General features: G+C 46.5%; 2 protein-coding genes across 4 annotated transcripts in view; both read right to left on the reverse strand.

Moving 5' to 3' along the window:
• Positions 1 to 13,889, reverse strand: part of clip1b (CAP-GLY domain containing linker protein 1b) — a 29,668-nt gene extending 15,779 nt beyond the window's left edge. The window contains exons 1-8 of the mRNA XM_089020612.1: positions 13,377 to 13,889; positions 13,117 to 13,267; positions 11,889 to 12,424; positions 9,270 to 9,394; positions 6,558 to 6,759; positions 4,035 to 4,232; positions 3,840 to 3,943; positions 3,706 to 3,766 (exon numbers count right to left, since the gene is read on the reverse strand). Coding sequence (XP_088876738.1) covers positions 3,706 to 3,766; positions 3,840 to 3,943; positions 4,035 to 4,232; positions 6,558 to 6,759; positions 9,270 to 9,394; positions 11,889 to 12,424; positions 13,117 to 13,267; positions 13,377 to 13,568 — 1,569 coding nt within the window. The 5' untranslated portion in view covers positions 13,569 to 13,889. The remainder of the gene's footprint in view (positions 1 to 3,705; positions 3,767 to 3,839; positions 3,944 to 4,034; positions 4,233 to 6,557; positions 6,760 to 9,269; positions 9,395 to 11,888; positions 12,425 to 13,116; positions 13,268 to 13,376) is intronic.
• Positions 13,890 to 16,218: 2,329 nt separating this feature from the next.
• denr (density regulated re-initiation and release factor) lies at positions 16,219 to 18,744 on the reverse strand. Of its 3 annotated transcripts, none has more exons than XM_089020299.1 (8): positions 18,589 to 18,744; positions 17,601 to 17,695; positions 17,498 to 17,517; positions 17,320 to 17,406; positions 17,156 to 17,243; positions 16,959 to 17,075; positions 16,718 to 16,857; positions 16,219 to 16,562 (listed from the first exon to the last, which is right to left on the reverse strand). In XM_089020299.1, exons 2-8 carry the CDS (start codon positions 17,683 to 17,685, stop codon positions 16,518 to 16,520), a joined length of 582 nt encoding a protein of 193 aa, XP_088876425.1. In that variant the 5' UTR covers positions 17,686 to 17,695; positions 18,589 to 18,744; the 3' UTR covers positions 16,219 to 16,517. The 3 variants fall into 3 exon arrangements, with proteins under 3 accessions (XP_088876425.1, XP_088876426.1, XP_088876424.1); XM_089020300.1 differs by lacking the exon at positions 18,589 to 18,744 and adding an exon at positions 18,107 to 18,288 and having other exon boundaries at positions 17,156 to 17,236; positions 17,322 to 17,406; XM_089020298.1 differs by lacking the exon at positions 18,589 to 18,744 and adding an exon at positions 18,107 to 18,286.
• Positions 18,745 to 18,764: the final 20 nt, after the last annotated feature.

Below are 18,764 nucleotides of genomic sequence, written 5' to 3' on the forward strand. Positions count from 1 at the left end.
GGAAAATAAACACCACAGGCTCGTGTTCAGCCTCAGTTCAAATGTGGTGCGTTACTATGAATAAATTGAAGAAACTACCAGCCGTACATGTCTACTCTGCTCTGTTTATTTGTCATCCAAGACTTGGGGTGCGTTCTGGTTCGAGAATAGCGCACGACTTCTTAAGACTCTAGGCTGTTTGGAAAGCATTGTCTAACTGAATGAGCGGTGACAAACACTTCCCAACGTTTTTGTGTTGCTACACTTGAACGTCAAGTTGCGATAGAAGTGATTGTGATTGGCTAAACGGTAGAGTCATGTCTCATGGTAAGCCAATCAGAGCTAGTGTTTTCACACACACCGGAACAGCGTGTCAATAGTCACGCTAAATTGTCACGTGCGAGTTGACAGCTCGGGCGTGGCCTACGTTCGCGACACTTCATTTCATTGTCGTTCTGCAATTTCATTTTATTTCAACGAGTCACTGTCACCTCACCAGTGACATGATTACGACGAAAGTCCATCGCTACGTCTTGTGCTCCAAATGTTTGCTTGTGCTCCAAGTGTTTGCTTTGCAGGAGGTGATTGTTAGACGCGAGTGTGCCATTTTATTCGCCCCGCCCGCCTTCTTTTGTCGCGCTTTATTCCGTGTCCGTGGAATCATCGGACTTGCGCCTTTTGTTGTCATAAAATCTCTGCCAGCACCTACGGGACTCGAAGTGAATGCAGATGACATCGAGGAGCTTGTTGCTGACCATAATGAGGTCATCAACACAGAGAATTTGATTTGCCTTCAAGAGGACAAGCAGAAGCAGGCCATTCAACAGTTGATGTGCAGGCTTTTATTGAACAGTTCCATTCAGAAAAGGCTATAAAAATCATCAACATGATGAATGATAATGTGATGCCTCAGTTTCGTAAGACCTTACAAGTCAGAAAGCAACAGGTGTCAATTAAGAGCCATCAATGACCATCACAAATGTAAATAAAGTGACTTTATTATACAGTGCAGTGTATTTCTTCCATTACAATGCAATAGCATGTTTATTATACATAGGATAAGGTAGGTTGTGTGTAGTTTTAAGGCTCATTTAGTTGAAAAGTATATTTTATGGAAACCCGGGAATGGATTATTCCCATTTTAATGGTTTCCTATGGGAATTTTTTTTTTAGATACACACTTTTCGCCTTACACACTGTCTGGGAACCAATTAAGTTCGTAAGTTGAGGTCTCACTGTATGAGTGAAGTGACGGGTATGTTGATGACTCAAGGGCGAAAGCAGTCTAGGTGGTAACATATTTGATTTGGTTAGATTAGATGAGCCTTTATTCGTTTCACAGTGGAGAAATTGACATTTCACAGCAGCAAAAACAAAAAAAAGTGAGGTGCCGACTGAGTTTGCTCCGTAAAGCGTACGACAGAGGTGGCGGTTGAGGTGAGAGGTGAGGTTATTACAGTGATACCTCAGCTTATAAACACGAACTTTTGGCCTCATGAACATTAAATTTGCGAGCATATAGTCTCGGCTGAAGAACTAGTTTTCGGCGGACGAACCAAACCACACAGCACCACTGTGGCTGGGGGACTCGTTTTCGTCACCCCCTTTCTTTGAGTGCAGATGTGGTTTATTATCGAGTGGAGTACTTTTGCTATTATGTGAGCGAAAAAGACTCCACCACAGGCTAGTGTTAAGCCGAAGAGGACACAAAAAAATGACGGTCGAGCAGAAGAAGGAGATCATCAAAAAACACCAACGAGGTGTGCGTTTGTGTGACTTTGCGTCCCAGTACCAGTACGCAAAGTCGATCATTGCTATGTGTGGCTAGGGGTGTTTCTGTGTTGTCTAAGCAAGTCTCAGGCAAAAGAAGAGGTTGAAGAACTTCTGTTGATTTGGATTAATGAAAAGCAGTGAGCAGGGGACAGTGTGAGTGAGGGTATTATCGCTGAGAAAGCACGGCTACTTCACTCGGATATCATCAAGAGGCAACAACATCGAGCATCACAAAGGTCAATAAAACGACTTGATTATACAGTACAGTTTGTTTCTTTCATTACAATCCAATAGCACATTTCTTATACATGAAATAAGGTATATTGTGTGTAGTTTTAAGGTTTATTTGGTAGAAAAAAAAATTTTTATGGGGACCTGGGAACGGATTATTCTCATTTAAATGGTTTCTTATGGGAAATAAATGTTTGGAAGACGAACTTTTCGCCTTACACATTTTCTGGGAACCAATTAAGTTAGTAAGCTGAGGTATCACTGTATATGGAAGATGACGGCAGAGGTCGACCAAGATGGATGCAGAAAAGAAATTAAAAATGTCAAAGTCCAAATTTTGCATTTTGGGCGCTGTCATCTCGGTTGGCAGCAGTTTCTACCTTTGTGACCGTGTGTTGCGTTTGAAATAAGCCCACCAAATGGCTGCGACAATGAAGATTCATTGACGATCATTTTGAGGTGGATTCAAGTACAGTGGGACCTCGGTTAACGAACCCCTTGGATTACGAACTTTTCGGTTTACGAACGTTACATTTATGAAAATTTTATCTTGGCATACGAACTATTTTTCGGGATACACACGGAGCTGCCACAATGAGTGATGTGTCGTTCGTGAATGAGCCCGTTCTCCCAACAAGGAAATGGCAGCAGACTTTTTTTGTCCTCTATTCCTCGCCCCCAGTCTTCGGTTAAACCCACGTGATTGGTCAAGAACGCAGCAGTGGGGGATGGGGTTATAGACAGAGAGTGAGGCCGTTCTCCAAAAAAACAAAATGGCGTCTTCGGTTAAAGCCACGTGATTGGTCAAGAATGCAGCAGTGGGGGATGGGGTTATAGACAGAGAGAGTGAGGCCGTTCTCCAAAAAACAAAATGGCGTCTTTGGTTAAAGCCACGTGATTGGTCAAGAACCCAGGGGGGGTTAAACATTAAAGAGACAGGCAGACAGAGAGAGAGAAAACACACACACACGCACGAAAGGGAGAGGATAGAGCTTGAAACAAAAACAAAAACAAAAGGGGAAAAAAACAAGTAAAATCACCATTTTACTTGTTTTTTTCCCCTTTTCTTGAAATGGATAGAAATGGATTGAAATGTATAGAAAACAGTGAAATTTTGACCCATTTCAACTTTGATAGTTCAAAAGCAAAGTGTAGACTGGAAGGTTAAATATGCCATCAATCAGGCTCCACAAATAACCCGCACAAGTCATCTGTACACTTGATGCAAAAAGCTATTAACCCAGCTAAACAGATCACAATTGATGAACTAGATACAATTATCACAGAGAAAGCACCTACAAGGGATCATTCCTCAAGATGGTGAAAGAAGCCTACGTTCCTCATCAAGTGTTTAATGCTGAGGAGACCGGACACTCCATTCCTGAAACCATTAACGGCCATCACAAAGGTAAATAAAATGGCTTTATTGTACAGTACAGTTTATTTCTTTAATCATAATACTGTGTATTATGATTTATTATACATAAAGTAAGGTATATTTTATGTAGTTTTAAGGTTTAGAAAATTAGAAAGTACAAAATTATGTTTTATGGGGACCAGGGAACGGATTAATCTCATTTTAATGGTTTCCCATGGGAAATTAATTTTTGGGATACACACTTTTCGCCTTATACACTCTGTCTGGGAACCAATTAAGTTCGTAAGCCAAGGTCCCACTGTATTGGGAGTCAAGTTTTTCAAATTATGCAAGCGTCATGTTACCTCCAGGTCGCCTTTGGTGATGCACGCCTCCTCCACGCGAAATTGCAGGTCTTCCACTTTCCTGCCGCGGCAAGACAAATTCACTTTAGCGAGCAGAAAATGTTGAAGCTACATCGGGCTCTGGAAAGCCTTACCTTCTTTCTTCCTCCAGGTGGTTGAGCAGCTCCACTTTATCCCGGTCGGCTGCTTCCACCATCGACCTCAGCTGGTCCAGCTTGGCCTCCGTCTCCACGGCGTACTGGCACACACGCATATTTACCACGTGGTTCGTTTTCTCAAGTCAACTTGGCAGAGGAGGCAGAGGAGGCAAAGTCAGCGCGGTAGCGTACCTGATCGCGGCCCCTCCTCAGCAGGACGAGCTCCTGCTGCACCTCACCGGCATGGGAGGTAGCCTTGGCCACCTCGCAGCGCTCCAGGTCGCGCTCGGCCAGCAGCTGCTCGATGTGCTGCTGCTTCTCCTTCAAGGCCTCCTGCAAGGCCGTGGTACCTGAGATTTTGCGAGCGTATCTGGCCGACGTCTCTGTCAACTGAGCAAAAGAAGAAGACCAAAAACCATATGAAGTGCAAACTGGCATGTGAGAAGGCAGCAATATTGCTTTTTTTGTTGTTTTTGTGTTTTGTCACTTTGAGTTGTTGTGCGTCTAAAGAGTTTGATGTTTCTCTTTATTTGTAAGTAGGTTCGATGTCAGATCTTCCAGGCAGATGACGCGCAGAGCTTGATCGTGGCGTAGAGTCGAGCAAGTCGTGCTGTGAAACTCCGTGCGATGCTGAGCAGGTCTCTGCGAGCGGTGCGTCTGGCTGGGTCTGAGTCCGAGATGAGTCTGATATGATTCTGCCCCGTGGTTCGCCCAATCTCTCTGTCCGCGATAGCTTCTTTTATACAATTTGCAAGCGTGTGCTATGCGTCAGGGTGATACGCACATCAAGGAGATCAAGGAATTGAAAGACATGAAAGTGTTGGAAGGCGCACTTCAAAATCATACACTCGTGTGATGCAACAGGGCTCCCCTCCGTGATGTCCGTCCGCGAGCCGGGCGCCTGAGCGGGTCTGTGAGTCCGAGATGATTCTGCCCCATCTCTCTGTCCCGCGACAGCTCCTTTTATACAATTTGCAAGCGTGTGCTATGCGTCAAGGTGATACGCACATCAAGGAGATCAAGGAATTGAAAGACATGAAAGTGTTGAAAGGCGCACTTCAAAATCATACACTCGTGTGACGCAACAGGGCTCCCCTCCTGGATCCGAAGTCGGTGAAAACGATGAAGGAAAAAGAAATAAAAACAAAAGTAATTCTGCGACATGGTGAGGCCAGGCAAGATGACGGTCACCGGGCATCGTCGGTGGGGTGGTTTCCGAGGAGGTTTCGTGGTGCCTGAAGTCGTTGTACGGGAGCACGGCAAAGAGTGCCCTTCGACTGCCAGTTTGAGTCGATCGATGGAAACTTTCCTCGCGGCCGTCGAGTCGATGCCGGAAGGTCTTCTCACCGTGAGTTGTTCGGCTGGGATCGGTCAAATCGGAGAATCGATGAGGGATTGTGAGGACGAAGGTGCGTGGGGTTGGCCATGCTGCCGGGCACGGACAGGCGGGTCATCGGCGACGGTGGCGTTGATCGCGCTGCCATGGCGCTCTGCAGGACGCTGAGGAAGAACGCTGACGTCGGCGGCCGTGTCGGCCATGAAGCGTCTTCCCGAAGTCCGATCATGGACATAAGCGATGTCCGACGATGTCCGATCGTGGACATATATGATGTCCGATCGTGGACATAAGCGATGTCCGACGATGTGCGATCGTGGACATATACGATGCAGCTAGTTGCAGAGTCGCCAGGCGAATTGAACGATGTTGGCCATCAGGGTGCGGCAGGTTTCACGGTGGGATCGGGGCGCCCACGGGTGGTGGCGGCCCATCGGGAGCTCGGCTCGAGGGGTCTTGCTGTGAAGATGCCGGGTTCACAGGCGGCTGGGAAATCTGGTTCTTTCCATTTGGAGTTGATTGGGCTGAGGAGGAGGGAAAAAAATCCTCCTGGCTGGCTCGCCAATAAAGAGTTTGATGTTTCTCTTTATTTGTAAGTAGGTTCGATGTCAGATCTTCCAGGCAGATGACGCGCAGAGCTTGATCGTGGCGTAGAGTCGAGCAAGTCGTGCTGTGAAACTCCGTGCGATGCTGAGCAGGTCTCTGCGAGCGGTGCGTCTGGCTGGGTCTGAGTCCGAGATGAGTCTGAGATGATTCTGCCCCGTGGTTCGCCCAATCTCTCTGTCCTGCGATAGCTTCTTTTATACAATTTGCAAGCGTGTGCTATGCGTCAGGGTGATACGCACATCAAGGAGATCAAGGAATTGAAAGACATGAAAGTGTTGAAAGGCGCACTTCAAAATCATACACTCGTGTGACGCAACACGTCGTCGTGTGGAACAGATATGGACTGTTTTTCAGCATTTTTTTCCCTGATGCGTATATGGAACTGCCGCAGCTTGGAATTGAAGTGGACAGGAAATGTCTTTTGGTCAATGGATGTGACAGCTCTGTGTTTGCTTTCAACATTTCGCTTGTATCAGATATGCCCATTCCACCATGATGTCATTGATCCACTGATGAAAAGGATGCTTTGATCCTCTCCGCTTTCATCTAGAACTGCTTCATACAACAAAGACTGTGTCTTTTGTTTTGTCACATTATTATTATTTTTTGTTCTTTTGACTTCAAGATGGCACCACGAGAGCAGCTGCCTTTACAGCAGCTCCTGTATTTTTGTTTTTCTACTTCTTTCGTTTCCTCTTTCTTTTATCACTTTGCTGTTGTTAAATGTCAATTTCTCCAGTGCCAGACTAATAAAAGCGACGGCGCCGCCTCACCAGTCCCGCTCGGCTGGGTTTGCCGCTGACGGACGAGGCGGTGGAGCTGATGGAGCTGATGGAGGAGGCACTCGGGCTCCTCTTGAGGAGGGACCTCCGGTGGGAGCTCCTCACTTTGGTCGGCGTGGTGCACGGGAAGCCGATACGCGTCACCTTGTGGACGGGGGCAAAGAGGCCGTACCGGGGGAGACACTGAAAGTACCTGAATTTCAAGAACAAACTGTGTGTTCACATTTACAGAACAAGCATTACCAAAGGTTAAATGAAAATGTCATGTGCTTACAATTTAGATACAGGTAACATCCGAGTTCCGGGTTCCGTTCCGACAAAACGGTCAGAAGTCAAACGGTCGCAATTCGAAATCCAATCAAAATGGCTGACGCGACGTTCACACGACAGGATAGTATATGATGTCAATCTGTTGTTTTTAAGCAACATTTTCTATTGAATACTATTATATACCAAACCATGTACAGTTCATTTATAAATTTGATAACTTCTAGTGTCATTTTTATAATTTTATGTTTCGTATTATTGACTTATTACTGTATAACTGTACCCGTAATGTATACAAAACTGTTTACTGTACAGTTCATTGATAAATGTTATACTTACCTTTTAGTGTTGTTTTTCTCATTTTATATTTCATATTATTGATTTTTATTACTGTATAACTGTGCCTGTAATGTATACAAAGCTGTTTACTGTACAGTTCATTTATTAATGTTATACTTAACCTGCTCTCCCTGCTAACGGCTAGAAGAGGTTGCCTGACACTCTCTCTCTTCTCTCTTGGCAGTCCATCGAAGTCGAAGATGACGTCGCTTCCATTGCTTTGTGGGGTATTGGACAGTGGTTATCGGCGCTGGTGTCAATGCCACTGTGGGTGACTATGAAGCCTGATTCTGGAGCCACAAATCCTGCCACATTCAGGACATGTGAGGCCAGGACCGGGCTGGCGAGGCGGTACTGAAGCAGCACAAAGGTGTCTTTGCTCGTGCCGCACGATCCTCCTCTGGGTGCGTTTGTTTTCAAGTTGTGTCACCCCTTCGTGGCATAAGGAACGCCACAGTGGCCTGTTAGCTGCAGCAGACTCCAGATCGCTGGGCTTGATGTTGCATTTCTTTAGAGTCTGTTTAAGCTGGTCTTTGTATCGCAGCTTAGGACCACCAGGCTTCCTATTCGCTGACAGGAGTTTTCCATAAAGCACCTGCCGAGGCAAGCGGCAGCTAGGCATCCGGATGACATGTCCAACCCACCGGAGTTGCCTCTTTGCCAGTATCGCCTCGATACTGGTGGAGGCGGTGCGTTGAAGGATGTCGGTGTGTGGGACACGATCCTGCCAGGTGATGCAAAGGATTCGTTGGAGGCATCTGATGTGGAATGCATCAAGGCATCTCACATGGCGTTGATAGATGGTCTAGGCTTCTGCGCCATATAGCAGCGTGGACACACACACTGCTTGGTAGACTGCGACTTTTGTTGGAGTTCTTAAGTGGTTGTTTTCGAACACACGAGTACGCAATCTGCCAAAAGCTTTGGAGGCTTGATGGATGCGGGCCTGGACGTCATCGTCAATTAGACAGGAGGGTGTTAGAATGCTGCCGAGGTAGCTGAATTGTTGGACAACCTTGAGGGGTGTGCCACTGATGGTGAACGCTGGGGTAGGAGAACTCTCTTTTGCCATGACCTCCGTTTTGGTTACATTGATCACGAGACCGAGTGATCGGTAGACGGAGGACATGGTATCAAGGGCATGTTGCATGGCAGCTAGGCTGTGGGCCAACAGAGCACAATCATCTGCATACTGTAGCTCGTGGATGTCGCTGATCAGGGTCTTGGTCTTGGCCTGTAGGCGTCTGATGTTGAACAGGCTATCATCCAGGCGGAATTGGATTTGTACGCTGCCACCTTCCTGGATGGACTTATGGAAGAGGAGCGTGGCTGCCATCAGGAACAGGTTGAATATAGCAGGGGCCAGTACACAGCCCTGCTTCACCCCGACTTCCACAGGGAACGGGGAAGATTGCTGGCCACCAACAAGTACAGTTGCCTGACACACACGCTCAGACTCAGGCGGACACCGAAGGAAAAAAGCAGTGTACAGTACTACGTGACGGTATCTGCATTGTATAACTACTGTATTAGGTGTCGTCACGCGAAAGATTGCTGTGCGAGTGTGTGACATGTTGGCTGGCCAAAATTGTAGTCCACGTTGCTGGCTGCTTGCGCGTTGCGGTGCCAGGCGTAGAATTTTAAAAAACGGTCTGGCGGTCATCGTCGTTAGAACGGGTGGTCGTAACTCGCGCCGGACAGAACTCGGATGTTACCTGTACAATTGAATTGGACTTCAAAGTTGCACTGGGCTATAAAGGTAAAAATAGTGTGCTATAAAATAAAAAAAGGAAAATACAACTAAAATACTGCATCCATATTAGATTCCGCCCTTTAAAGAATCGCAAGAATTTGGGGAATTTTCTTGTCAAATGGAAATGCTGAGTTTGGCTTTAGTTACGATGGTGACCAGAGAAGGCCTAAGGGCATTGTAACAATGAAAGCCCAAAGCAATTTTGACTTTTCCAACAATTCCGAATAAATAAATGAAGGCAACCGGAAACAAATCTAGTGACTTTTTATGGCATGATTGGAAACTTGACGGCGGCACGCGTACAAAGTTGACACCAGAAAGTGGGTGAGCGAGTGCACCAGTACCTGGTGCCAGTGACCGCCCCGTCGTTCTTGCCCAGAGGCTCGTCCAGCTCCACGCCGCACCAATCGCCTTTGGCAAAATCCGTTTCGCCCAAGAAGCGCACCACTCCCGCCTTGGTCCCGCCCACCTGACCCCAACACAGAACGCAAACTGATGAAAAATTCAATTTTGCAGTCCTGCTTCCAAACCATTCGTGCAGGCTCAAAACGTTTTCTAGTACAGTGATACCTCATCTTACGAACTTAATTGGTTCCCAGAAAGTGTGTAAGGCGAAAAGTTCGTCTGCCAAACATTTATTTCCCATAAGAGATCATTAAAAATGAGAACAATCCGTTCCCAGGTCGCCATAAAATATAAATTTCCACAAAATAAGCCATAAAACTACACAAAATATACCTTATTTTATGTATAATTAATGTGCTATTGTATTGTAAGCAAAGAAATAAAATGTACTGTACAATAAAGTGGTTTTATTGACCTTTCTGATGGTCATTGACGTAGTTGCTTTTTGATGATATCCGAGTGAAATTGACGTGCTTCCTGGGCGATAATAGCCTCACTCACACTGTCCCGTGCTAGCTGCTTTTTGTTCATCCAAATCAACAGAGGTTTTTCAACCTTTCTGTTGCTTGAGGCCATTACTTTGACACAACAGAAGCACCCTTGACTTTTACAACAATTCCGAATAAATAAATGAGACACCTCGTTCGTGTTTTTCAATGATCTCCTTCTTCTGCTCGACCGTCATGTTCTTTTGTGTCCTCTTCGGCTTAACATTGTGGTGGGGTCTTTTTTGCTCCCATAATAGCAAAAGTACTCCACTCGATAACAAACCACGTCTGCACTCAAAGGGGGTGTGGAAAACTTGTCCGCCAGCCACCGTGGCGCTGTTCAACCGTGTGGTTTGGTGTTCATCCGCCGAAAACTAGTCCGCCAGCCACCGTGGTTTGGTCAGTTGGCCGAAAACTAGTTTGTCAGCCAAGACTATATGCTCGCTGTCACGGTTTTGCGAGGTGGTGATGGCGGGTTCGGATCCCAAAAAGCAGGCAGGAGGGAGCAGGAGGTTGTTTGACAAATTGTATTAAAATAAAGGTCAGCAGTAACAAAATGTAAAACATCAAAAAAAGACGACCAAAAGTAAAAGCCCGCCAAGGTTAGACAAACACGTACACGATGCATGCTGCAACCAAGCAGCAAACAAACAATGAATCGGCACGGGATGGTCGTGCCAGGTGTCCTTTTACGTGTCATTGATTATAACGACCAGCACCTGCGAGGCTGCAGGCAGGGCTGAAGTCGCTACCCGCTGGTCGCCAATCTGATCGGGACGACCAGCACCTGTGCAAGTGCAGGCGGGGCGGACAGCGCCCCCCGTTGGTCGCCAAGCAGATCATGACAGTACCCCCCCTTCAAGGGGCTGCTTCCAAAAGTCCCAACAGTCTCCCAAAAGGTCCACTCGCCAGGGAACGGTCGGTGGAGAGGGCAACCGCTGCCTCTCCAGCATACGACGGGCGGCGGCCTGATGGGAACGGGACTCGGCCTGGGGTGGACGAAGACGCGGCACTGATCGTCATGGGCGTGAGTGCGATCCCTCTCGCACGTTCACGCGACGGCGCATGGCTCTGCGTGGACGTCGAACTGCCAGGCGCAGAATGGCACCCCGTACGGCCGCATGGGACCAGGTCTCGGCCGGACGCCGACGTGGGCGTGAACTGCCCGGCTCCGGGGGAACGAGACCAGTCCAGAGCCGCTCCGGGATCCAGCGGTGAGTGGGGTCTCGGACTGACGTTGACGCGGACGTTGCACGGCTCGTCGTGGATGAGACTCAATTCGTCATGCACGACGACAGCGTGGCTGGACGTGGGCGTGCAATGCCAGTCACCCAGTGTCACCCTGGACGGCCACCTGGAAGGAGGTTTACGTGGACGTTGCGCCTCGTCGAGTGACGCAATTCAAACGCGACGATGCTTGCGCTAACGTGGACGTAGCATTGCCAGGCACAGGGTGGAAATGAGACGGGTCCGATGTACCTGCGGGATCCGATGGTTGGCCGATTCATTCTGTCGCGGTTTTGCGAGGTGGTGATGGCGGGTTCGGATCCCAAAAAGCAGGCAGGAGGGAGCAGGAGGTTGTTTGACAAATTGTATTAAAATAAAGGTCAGCAGTAACAAAATGTAAAACATCAAAAAAAAGAAGACCAAAAGTAAAAGCCCGCCAAGGTTAGACAAACACGTACACGATGCATGCTGCAACCAAGCAGCAAACAAACAATGAATCGGCACGGGATGGTCGTGCCAGGTGTCCTTTTACGTGTCATTGATTATAACGACCAGCACCTGCGAGGCTGCAGGCAGGGCTGAAGTCGCTACCCGCTGGTCGCCAATCTGATCGGGACGACCAGCACCTGTGCAAGTGCAGGCGGGGCGGACAGCGCCCCCCGTTGGTCGCCAAGCAGATCATGACACTCGCGAATTTAATGTTTGTAAGGTGAAAAGTTTGTGCGCTAAAGCGTTCATAGGCTGAGGTATCACTGTAGTTTAGGACTCTCTGGAACTCGTGAGTGACTACTATGATAAGTAAATGTTCCACTACTAAACAATAGAAGAACTTGAGCGGCTTACCAGGACACGATCTCCTCTCCTTGGCTCCCACTTGTTCTTTTTCATGGATTCCGTGTCAGACAGGTTGGACAAGGTCTCAGTGGATTGGACGGTACGGTTTAGCGTCCCGGAGATCTTCGTGCCAGGTGGGACTTTCGGCACGTTTTCTACGCTCCCTGTTGATGGCATCCCACCCGGCACGGTCTCGCTTCCCACTTGCGTGCTCTTGGCCTGCCCCCCGTTAGTTTCCTTCTCCGGGACAGGGCTTCTGGTTAGCTTGGAAGGCCGCGTGAAAATGCCCTTCCCGTCGTCGCACTGGAAGTACCGCACGCCCGCCACCGAGCCGTCATTTTTGCCAATGGGTTCATCCAGAACGATGCCCGCCCACTGACCCGGGGCAAATTGCGTGCCGCCCATGAACTGCACGTGGCCCGGCTTGTTGCCGTTGACCCATACGCGCTCCCCAGTTTTGAAGTCAGCGGCGGCATCCTGAACAGGGGAGGTCACGCCGCCGCCACCGGGGGGCTTCTCAGAAGTTGGAAGAAGCTTTGGAGTTCCTGCAATGGCAGTTTTCAAGATTCTTATGAGGTTGATTCAGGGGAGTGGGTCTCAACCGTTGTCACCTGATCGCTTTTATTCATACTGTTCAGTGATACCTCAGCTTACGAACGCTTTAACTCACGAAATTTTCGCTCCACGAACATTAAATACGCAAGCATATAGTCTTGGCTAACGAACTAGTTTTCGGCGGACGAACCAAGTCGACCATTGCTATGTGTGGCTAAGGGTGTTTCTGTGTTGTCTAAGCAACGGTATCAGGTAATAGAAGAGGTTGAAAAACTTCTGTTGATTTAGATTAACGAAAAGCAGCTAGCAGAGGACTGTGTGAGTGAGGGTATTATCGCAGCGAAAGCACGGCAACTTCACTCGGCTATCATCAAGAGGCAACTCCATCAATGACCATCACAAAGGTAAATAAAACGACTATTATAAAGTACAGTTTATTTATTTAATTACAATACAATAGCACATTTATTATATAAAATAAGGTCTAATTATTTTTAATGGTTTCTTATGGGAAATAAATGTTCGTCAGACAAACATTTCGCCTTAAACACACTTTCTGGGAACCAATTAAGTTCCTAAGCTCACTGTATTTATCGTTTGCACGGCGCAGAAAGAATATATGACCATGATAACTATTGTACGCTCAACTAATTAGAAAATTAAACCGCTCCTGGGTTCGTACCTGAAGAAGGGGTGGTCTTTATGGTCTCTACAGGTGGACGGCATATTTTAGTGGGGGGTTTGAGCCCACTCATTTTGCCCGCTGTATTCATGCCTCCTGCTTTGTCCATTTTATGAGGGGGAGTCCTTCCCCACCATGTGAGTGGCGGGACCTGAAAAATGCGCAAGCGAGTTTACAGATGTAATACAGACTCTTCCACACATCATCGCCAACACCCTCGAAAACAACATTCCTCTCCGACTGACATTAGCAATTCATACCTTTCTTTGCATCGATCCCCCATCCCCTTTGATAGACCCACCCCGGAAAACAGCGCTTGGTCGGGTCGGAATTGACGAGTACGTGACCGGTGAACCGTGAATACGCGGGAGTGGGCATATACAACCACTGCGAGAACGGAAAAGGGGATATAGCAACAAATATCTGCTCGTGACCCCACCCAGGCGGTGCATTCCTACCCAAACAACTAGCACTCCCTCTGTCCTGTCAAATGGCCCTGATGTCAGCCCCCAACTACCTCTGACGAGTCACAATTATGTTCCCATACGTCATTGATACACAAAACATAATGAAGGAATGTGTTGCGATTAGGTCGGGGGTCTTCTTTAATTGACTTTTAAGCCAGTCGCCCGTCAAAAATGCCAAAACGTGTCAAAAAGGTCAAAACGTGTATTTTCCTAATTAAAATGGCGTCCCAAAACGACGGCATTTTAAACTAATTTTATGCTATTTTTAGCATCTTTCCTGTCTGTGTAATTCCCGAACTAGCTAGCAACAGATTAGCGATAGAACGACGTAAACCAACGGGGGATGGCTTGAACAGAAATGACAGCGTCTCGCTGCTTTTAACGTAACGGTTACGTCAAAAGCTGGACGCGAGTGTGTGGTCGCGGGCGCTTACTTGCTGCCGGCCGGAGTGGATGCTGCCGAGTACCGTTACAGGACATGTTTTTTTCTTTTCTCCCTCCTCCTTTTTCTCCCGGGTCTCGATGCCGCCTCGTGTGACGTTCTGGGTCACTCCAAGTCGCCTTCAGGAACCTCGCTGGAAGCTCGGTCATTTGGCCACTTAAACTTCGGAGCCCAAATTCGGAGTGATGTGCAAAACCCGATTTATTCTCGCGATATCCATTTTGTATCGTCTTTTTGTTCTTGCTAAAAGACAATTCATCGCACTTCTAGAGGGGCATTCCAAAACTCTTCTTTTCCTTTCGGCTTTTCCCTTCAGGGGTCATCACAGAGAATCAATGTCCTGCCTCTTCAGAGGTTTGATCCCCATGTTTAATGTCTGCCATCTAACCCGGTTTTCTGCATCCTATTCTCTCACACCAGCTACCTTCATGTCCTCTTTGACAACATCCATAAACCTCTCCAGTCTTCCTCTCAGTCTCCTGCATGGCAGTTCAAGGCTCAGCATACCTCTCCCTATATAGTCTCTCTCCTCTGGACATGTCCAAACCACCTCAGTCTGGACTCTCTGACTTTGTCTCCAAAGTCTCTAATACGAGTTGTCCCTCTAATGTACTCATTCCTGATCCTATCCAACCTGGTCACTCCCAAAGAAAACCTCAACATCTTCAGCTCTGCTACCTCCAGCTCTGCTTCCTGTCTTTTCTTCAGTGGCACTGTCTCCAGTCCAAACATCATGGCTGGTCTGACCATAGTTTTATACACTTTTCCTTTCATCCTAGCTGAAACCCTTCTATCACCCATCACACCTGACATTTTTCTCCAGCCGCTCCAGCCTGTCTGGACACGCTTCTTCACCTCTTTTCCACACACTCCATTGCTCTGGACAGTTGACCCCAAGTATTTAAAATCCTCCACCTTCTTTATCTCCTCTCCCTGTAGCATCACTCTTGCACTTGGATCCCTCTCATTCATACACATATATTCTGTCCTGCTGCGACTGATCTTCATTCCGCTCCTTTCCAGGGCATACCTCCACATCTGTAGTTTCTCCCCCACCGGTTCCCCGTTACAATTCTAAAACGCAGGGTGCTAAAAAAAAAAGTTAAAGTTGCCAAAGTAGTGGAAATTATGACCAATCACCAATTATTCTCAAAATTCACATGCGCATCTCCAATTCTGCCCATGTCAACATCTGAAAATACCCAAATAATTGCCACGGTACAGTAAAGTCTCGTTATATCGATATCGGATATATCGATAGTCCCGGTTATATCGATACTATTTCTATGCACGCACGGAGAAAATTACATGCAAACAGGGTCGGATATATCGATAGTCCCGGTTATATAGATATTTTTTCGGACTCCCTTGAATATCGATATAACGAGACTTTACTGTATTTTGAACCAAAATGTATGTGCACATCTGCACCCATCCGACCTCAAATACCTCAAACTATCAAAACAATCAGCCCTATAGTTGGGAATTTCCTGGGTGTTTCAAGCACTTTTTTCAGCTACAGTCTTTGGGGAAAGCACAATATAAACAATGACATCATGTATTTTATTGTCAGTGTTTTCTTCTCCATAAAGAGAAACCACAGAGACCAATCAACATAAAAAGTCATATTTCCCTGTGTCTGAAAATATCAAAACGATCACACCAATATTTTATTGACATTATCTCCTTTCCTTTCGGCTTTTTCCTTCAAGGGGTCGCCACAGCGAATCAGTGTTCTCCATCTTCATGATTCCCATGTTTGTTTTGGCCAAGCTTTTATGTCGGATATTATTATCATCCTCCCAATAGGTGCGCAATTATGGATAGTATCAGATGATGAGGTTTTTCCATTGAGTCGGAACTTCTACTTTTCAGAATACATTTCTAACAATTTTTGACCGCTGTTTAGAGGGAACCAAATTGAGCAGGAGAGATATCCAAGAAAAATACTACAGTAAAGTCTCGTTATATCGATATCGGTTATATCGATAGTACTGCTTATTACGATACTATTTCTATGAACGCAAGGAGAAAATTAACATGCCGCAGGATCGGATATATCGATAGTCCGGTTATATCGATATTTTTTCCGCCTCCCGAGAATATTGCTATAACGAGACTTTACTGTAAATGTAGTCTGCATTATAAACAATCCTGCAGACATTTAAGATCACTGGAAGCAGGCCAGGCAGATGAGCAGCCTCGAAAAGAAATGTTTTTAATGGTTTTAAACAAGGGCAAAACCGAAATGGATGACTCGAGGCTTTCACTTCAGGGAACAACAGTGTACGAAGGGGGCTGACATCATACCACCCCCCTTGGCGAGAAACATGAACAAAACCAAAAGAAATGTCAAGTGAGTGGCCAGGTACTGCGCAGCATTTTATGTACAGTAAATAAAATAGGTATAAAATGACATTAAGGTGTACATTTGGCCGAGTTGTCATTTCTGGTCACATCCACGTTTTCAGTAAAAGTGCACATTTTGGTCTTTACTTCTTCACCTCGCCCAGATCGTCGATGCTGTCGTCATCCACCTGAAACACACAACGCGCACTTTATTATTTTGAGCTTCTTTGGTAGACGGGCAGCGACTTGGAGCTAATTATTTTGCTACGAGTAACTCGTAAGAGCTTCCTGAACTAACATGAGCAAGTCTGAGCTTTTTAGCCAGGTTGATTACCCGACTCACCTCGGGCCACTTTTCTTGAATGACGTCAATGATGTCGTCTGTGAAATCTCCCTGAATGATGATCTCGTCCTCGGCTGTGACGGAGGCGCCACAGGAGAACCTCTGAGCAAAGAACCGCTGAGCCTCTTTCAGCTCAATGTCTGCAGATCATGGCCACAGCATGACGACATGTTGCAGCGTACAAATTGTAGGCAGTAAACATGCATGCATTCATTGGCGCAAAAAAAAAAAAAATACTTACCAAAAGTTGCCAGGCCGCACACCCGCGTCACGTATTTCTTCTTGGCTCGGGGTATTTTGGCTATCGTCACCTTCTGAGGGACCGTCTTCTTCTTCTGTTTGATCTGGCCTCGCCCGCCTGGAGAGGGAAGCAACACAAGTGAGTGCAATCCAACAGACAGAAGAGGCCACAATTCACTTCATCGCCATTACTCAAACCTCTCTTCTGTTTCTTCTTCTCTTCCTCCTCGACAGCAGGGGGAACGTCTCCGGCCTCTGGGTCCTTTTTGGGGGCTTTGACTGCGGGACCAGTAGGACGAAAGGACACAATACAAAATGTTAAACACCAACACCACAAAGGAAAAAAACATTCATTAATACTCACCAAGAGTCATACGGGCAAAAACATCCGGGAAGTTCTTTTCTAGCCACTGCCGACATTTGGCTGGCTCAGGCATGTATTCGCAGTACTGTCGATGTAATTAATATGTATGATGTAATGGCTTACAATTAATATTTGGACATCTGGAATAAACGGAATATTTGCCACATCATGCTTACCTCAGAAGGGAGAGAACACACTGTTAAGGGAGGAAAAGGGAATTAATCCAAACTACTGAATCACAGACAAAACATGATACATACATCAATAAAATAGTTTTACCTCCACAGTAAAGAACTTTCAATGGGTACTTGGAATCGGGATCGATCGATTCATGCTCTGTAGACTCCATCTCTGTAGTAGCCATCACAAAGCGTCTGGGGAAAAATATATATATTAAATAAATATTATGGTTAAATCTGTCACTGTCTCACACATTCAAATACGTATACCGGTATTTATATTTTTTTTAAACAGGTGTGTATACAGATCACGTTTTTTAGCTTCCTCGGTAGCATCGATTACTAAATGAACGTACACGAGCCGGCTGCATGTAACGCACGCCCTTAAATATTAGCAAACATGAATATCATTTGAATAAAATACGATGGCTGATATGTTTTTCGTGCTCCAAGCGTAATTTGGCTTTTGAAAACACACAGTCGAGTTAGAGCAATTGTTCCTTTAGCCCGATGTTGAGTCACACAGCTGTCACAGTTAGCACCTCGTTATCTTAGCATGCAAGCTCCTCTACTACAAAACTCAAGGGAAACAACCGCGCGACGCACCCTGCAGAATATCCGTTAAACGTGATTTCTTCTGGACAACAACGTTGGCATTTTTGGCGTTGATGGACGCTTCAGATAGTCATTCTTTTGCTTGTTTTCTTTCTTTCTTCCGGCCGCTATCATAGAACAGTTAGCGTAGTTGGAGCACACCCTGCACGCAGAGCGCTTTGCTCGCTCGTTTGTTGAAAGGATGCGAACAAAAGAGTACACCCTAGCAGTCGCGCCCTCTGCAGCCTTGGAGAAGAACAAAGTCAAAAGTCAAAGTCAGCTTTATTGTCAAATATGCTAATATGTACGACGGGCTCCTGGTGGGGCTGAGAAACGTTATTGTCATCGTTTCCAATTGAAGCTAAAATCAATTCACCATATTTTCTATGTGTTAAATATTCTGTATGTAAATCTGGGAGACATTACGCCAAACTCGTGATTGTTTCCTTTGCTCGAGGAAGCAGAAAAAAAACGAGATACTGCAAGTGGCTCACTTCAAACCGCGTCAAAGTTGCGCTTCCAGCGACAGATCCCCCAAAGCAGCCTCTCCATATGCCATTCTTTCACTCTTGTCACAAGGAAATGAGAACCAATGCTGTTTGTGAGCGACATGCTTCCCGTTGAGTCACATTCCTCCAGCCCGTTCCAGTTTGTGGATCAGTGTCCCGGC

Source organism: Hippocampus bargibanti, linkage group LG18 (assembly GCF_051943395.1).
Source record: "Hippocampus bargibanti isolate YZ-2025 linkage group LG18, ASM5194339v1, whole genome shotgun sequence".
NCBI classification, from domain to species: Eukaryota; Metazoa; Chordata; class Actinopteri; order Syngnathiformes; family Syngnathidae; genus Hippocampus; species Hippocampus bargibanti.